This window comes from Cyprinodon variegatus, unplaced genomic scaffold (genome assembly GCF_000732505.1).
Source record: "Cyprinodon variegatus isolate N-32 unplaced genomic scaffold, C_variegatus-1.0 Scaffold1103, whole genome shotgun sequence".
NCBI classification, from domain to species: domain Eukaryota; kingdom Metazoa; phylum Chordata; class Actinopteri; order Cyprinodontiformes; family Cyprinodontidae; genus Cyprinodon; species Cyprinodon variegatus.
This window is the reverse complement of record NW_015151556.1, coordinates 154,138-159,352: the sequence shown is the minus strand read 5'-3', so window position 1 is coordinate 159,352 and position 5,215 is coordinate 154,138. Positions and strand designations below refer to the sequence as shown.

At 33.1% G+C, this 5,215-nt stretch overlaps 1 protein-coding gene across 8 annotated transcripts in view; it reads left to right on the top strand.

Moving 5' to 3' along the window:
* The window catches only part of LOC107101489 (unconventional myosin-VI-like), a 76,546-nt gene that overhangs the window by 24,017 nt on the left and 47,314 nt on the right, over nt 1-5,215 (top strand). For all 8 annotated transcript variants that reach the window (XM_015400439.1, XM_015400438.1, XM_015400437.1 and 5 more), the window contains exons 6-9: nt 1,434-1,539; nt 3,201-3,256; nt 3,330-3,427; nt 4,382-4,546. In XM_015400439.1, the coding sequence (XP_015255925.1) occupies nt 1,434-1,539; nt 3,201-3,256; nt 3,330-3,427; nt 4,382-4,546 (425 nt within the window). The remainder of the gene's footprint in view (nt 1-1,433; nt 1,540-3,200; nt 3,257-3,329; nt 3,428-4,381; nt 4,547-5,215) is intronic.

The window sequence follows — 5,215 nt, the reverse complement described above, 5'->3', positions numbered from 1 at the left end:
TACAGTTTTTTTCTGGAAAGTCAAAAATCCTGTGAAGCTGAAGTTTTTTCCGTTTTAACTAAAATCTTCTAAAAGTTTTTTAGTAGCGGGTTATAAAAGGTGAAGCTTTTCACCCGTTTATATGAACAGTTTCTGAATGAGAGCTTTTGAGTTGGTTATATAGGAGCTAAATGTTTTCACTGCTTTATCTGACAGCTTTTCACTAGTGTTTATGCATGTTTTTCAGTATATTATATGGAATAGTTTAATTTAATATGTGCATATGGAAGTTAATATTGATTTATGTCCCTGAGGGGGGGGGAACCTCATGGCGGATTATTTTCTCCCCCGCTGCTGCTGCTGCAAACATCCATGTTTCGCTCCTCAGTTTTCATTATCGTTATAAAAAAAAAAAAAGCATTAACGAAATAATTTCGTCATCGTTGATGAAAACCACACAGAGTCCATTATTGTTGTGAAGAAAACATTTTGGAAATAGGAAAAATTTCTTAAGCAGAGAAATTTTTTTAGTATAATTTTGCTTTATTTCCCTAAGTTGTACATATTTTTATTTTTCAGTAACTTTATTTCACATTTTATGTCAAATGATTTTCTGATGTAATATTTTTCTTCAATGTTTTCATATAAAAATTTTTTATTTCTATTTCAAATGGAGTTTTTTTTTTTAGTTATTTTTCAGTTTGTCAACATAGAGCTTTTTTATCGGCCTTAAAGTGAAAAAAAAAGAAAAGAGTTTTATCTGTAAAAAGTGTGATTTGTAAAACTCATCCTGGAAAAGAGAAACTTTAAAAAATTTTAATGTAAAATCTGTTTGGAAAAAAAAAAAAAGGAAATTTGAAAAAATATTAATGAAAAAAAATCAGTAACTTTTTTTATTTAATAAGGAAGTTTTTCACAGTTTCAGTCGTTTATTTCCGTTTATAAAACATATTCTTTTTATTTATTTTTATATTCATTCATTTCATTGAATACAAAAAAAAAACAGCCTATCAAATTTTTGATATATTAAAAAATAAAAAATACACCTCCATCCATACATACCTACATATCCATCTGTATACATTACATACATATATACACAGACATACTACATATGTATTTCAAAATTTTAAAACAAAATGAAATGAAAGGCGGCAGAAAGAAGAAAAAAATCTTATAATATCTGCCCCTTTTTTCTCAGCTCTGAAACAAAAAAAATGGTTATCTTCTGCAACAAAAAAAAGTCAGTCGTCAATCTCAACTAAACAACGATAGTAGGAGCTCACTTTATACTATTTCATACTTCTTCAAGAATCCAGTCTTTAACATTCTCTTAAACATGTGCAGTGATTTGGCATTTTTAATATCATTTTGTAGTTCGTGCCATTATTCTTTGCTAGAATAATGGCACTAAGTTGACTCCATAATGAGGTTGTGTCCGTGTGTCTCTGCAGCTGATAAGGCGTACAGAGACATGAAGGTCCTGAAGATGAGCCAGTCCATCATCGTCTCAGGAGAGTCTGGAGCTGGAAAGACGGAAAACACCAAGTTTGTTCTCAGGTGGGTTTGGATGAAGCCGGCAGCTCCGCTGTGGAGCCGGATCCGATCTGCTGCGCTTCACGCCTTTGTTGATTTGGATGTTTGATTAATAAAAAAAACGTTTATTAAAACAGTTTTATCAGATATATTTTATCACAAATAACTGGTCCCGCATGTTTGCGTTGAACAGTCGTATGTTTGGAAAAGAAGCTCGAGGCGAAGGAAAAGCCTGGAACGCAACAAAAATCTGAAGATAAAATAAAAAAAAATACACTTCATAAAACTTGATATGAAACAAAAATAAAAAGCAATGTGAAAACATAAAATCTGTTCATGTTTTTCTAAGAAAAAAAAATAGAAATTTTTAAATCTGAAAAAGAAACTTCATAAAACGAAAAAAATATATATATAAAAAGCATTTTTTACAAAAAAATGTGAAAACATAAAATCTGTTCATGTTTTTCTAAGAAAAAAATTAGAAATTTTTAAATCTGAAAAAGAAACTTCATAAAACTTGAAAAAATATATATAAAAAAAAACATTTTTACAAAAAAATGTGAAAACATAAAATCTGTTAGTTTTTCTCAGAAAATAACATTTGAAATTTTTAAATCTGAAAAAGATAAACTTCATAAAACTTGATATGAAAAAAAGAACATATATAAAAAAACATAAAAAAAAATTCAAAACATAAAATCTGTTAATATTTTTCTTTAAAAAATAACATTTGAAAAAAAATAAAAGTTCATTTAAGTAAAACCTTTTTCTCAGTTTTGTGTTTTATTTTCATTCTAATGTTAAAAAACTTGTCATTTGCTTCCAACAATATTGAACCAAAATTCTCTCCATATCTTCCAATCCAACTTTATTTATAAACCACTTTAAAGTGAACAACAGCAGATGGATTCAGACTCGGAGGACTTAAATAAAAACAATAAAATGTGTTTAACCAAATAAACCTCCAATAATTAAGCGGCGAAGCTTGTTTTCCTGCTTCAGTCTGTGTTTTCTCGGCATTAATGAGGCTTTTTGGGGGCCACTCTATAAAAGCCTGGAACTAAACGCTATTTCTGACATTTTGAATTGAAAAAGCTTCTTGGATGGAAGAGAAACATCTTCAAACTTGGAAACTAAGTCCAATAGATTATGTTTAATTTTCCTTTTTGGAATGCGGACATTAGGACACCCACTCAATTGTAGTTTTAAAAGCATCCAGCAGAGGCCGCCATTCTAAACTTTCAAATGTGTCGAGCACAGTGTTATTTGTGTCAAATTGGTTCACGGGGCTTCGATGTTGTCATCACTAATTAACGCGCTTTTAACAGCAGAAGCAGCACGTTTCCATGCATAGTTTATGGTTGATGTGCGTCAAAAAGTCCTGCAGCGCGTCTCGAGGAGCAGGAGCAGCTCCTCCCGAGCTTCTCAGCGTTTGACGCGCTTCATAAGCAGCAGCTGGAGTTGGAAAATTTTAATTTTAGCTGCTGGACACTTCACCAACCAGTCAGAGAAGCTGATGTGGGAGCTAGCAGGGAGTCAGACACAGCGCTGCTGATGCAGAGCCTTTTTCTCCTGCTGCCTCTTAGTTACGGAGTCCTGATTTTGGAAATACTTGATATTTTTTTCCTGGTTTTTTCTTTATAATGTCGGCTCTGATCTAAATGTGTCGTCCGTCACTTTTTCAGATACTTAACGACGTCCTACGGGACCGGGCAGGACATCGATGAGAGGATAGTGGAAGGTAATATTTCTAACGTCATAAAATCCAATGATGTAGAAATGTTGTTCCTAACTGGAGCGTCTGCTTTGCGCAGCAAACCCCCTGCTGGAGGCGTTTGGAAACGCTAAAACCGTCAGAAACAACAACAGCAGCCGCTTCGGGAAGTTTGTGGAGATCCACTTCAATGAGAAGGTATTCCGCTAAGTTCTTTATTTATTATTTTTTTTATATTTTTTTTATTTATTTATTATTATTATTTTTTTCCGATCTGTTTTTATCTACGGGGCAGTATTGGGGCCAGGCCAGTTTTTTTTTTTTTTTAATAAAGTCATAACATCATGAGAATAATGTAACATTTCAAAGTCATAATATTTGGAGAATAAAATATGAGATTAAAGTCATTAAAAAAAGAAAAAATAATTAAAGAAAGACTGCCTCCCTCATTTTTCAGTTTTTGCGGTGATGGAGAGACGTCAGACCTTAGAGCTGGTTAATAGTAACGGTTCAAACTTCATTCAGGTCTAATTAAGACTTATTGTACGGAAGCCTAGAGCTTGAGTTTCCCTCAGATACTTTTTTCACGGTGGTTTTCTTGAGAAAACGAGTTAATTTTCTTATTATCTCAAGATAACAAAAGCCGTTTTCTCGTCATAACGAGATGATTGCTGTTAAAACTGATTCCATCCTTCAATATCACAACAGCGGGAGAGGATTTATAAATCAATGTGAAATTTTTTAAATAATCCTGTGTTAAACTTTTAGGTAAGGAGACAACGTTGGTTTGATGATTTGCTTCCACTTCTGACTTATAAGCAATTAGACCTCTGCCTCCTTTAATCATTTCGTTATCTCAGGAAATCAATAACTGTTTTCTCGTGATAGTGAAATAATTATCTTATCTTGAGAAAACAATTAATGGTTTAACCGTGATAACGAGACAGTTAAGTCATTATCTCAAGGAAAAAAAAAAAAGTCTAGTATGGCCGCTCTTGGCTTCCGTATTATTGCAACCATCAGACACAGAAAAATGGTTTAACTTTGCTGGTATATGAACATTTGGACTTTAACGTGAGGTCCCAGTATGCCCAGTCCTGCTACTGGTTCTGTGTTCAGTGAAATCTGACTGCTGTCTTCCTCTTCTTTCAGAACGCCGTCGTCGGAGGGTTTGTGTCTCACTACCTCTTAGAGAAATCAAGGATTTGCAGACAAAGCTCTGAGGAGAGGAACTACCACATCTTCTACCGCCTGTGTGCCGGAGCGCCAGAGGAAATCCGCCAGAAGTTCCACCTCAGCTCTCCGGATACGTTCAGGGTACCAACGTTCATGTTCTGCTGATCCGTTTGGATAAACGCCAGAGATCAGAGCTATTAGCCTGGAGTCTGGGCGCCTTTTTTCTAAAGTTTTCAGACTCTGAACCAGATCAGTTTCTGCTGAGCGACTCAAAGCTGCAGCAGCTGCTTTCTTCCTGTCGGCTGATTGGTCAATCACACAGGAAGGTCACATAGATCTAGGTGCTTAGATTGGAAGCACTTCAGCTATGGAGACAGTTTTGTTCCAATATTGTTAAAAGAAGAACAGAAATTCCAAAACAGTTTTGACATTTTTTTTTCAGATTTTATTTTTTTAATTATGTATTTTTTTCATATTTTATAAAAATATATAGCTATTTTGCTTTTTTTTTTTTTTTTTACAGATTTAATATTTTCAGGGTTTTTTATATTTCTCAGGTTGATTTTTACTGATTCTACTTTTTCAAATAGCGTTTCTCAGATCACCCTATCTTGACGTTTTCTCTTAACCAATAAAAATGCTGTTGCTATAGAAACGCATCTGTATTCCCCCACGCAGAAAATGAAAAAACGCATTTTTAAAAACCTTTTTTTCTTAAAACATTTTCAAAGTTTCATTTCTTTCTATTTAGCATTATTATTATTATTATTATTATTATTATTATTATTATTATTATTATTATTATTATTA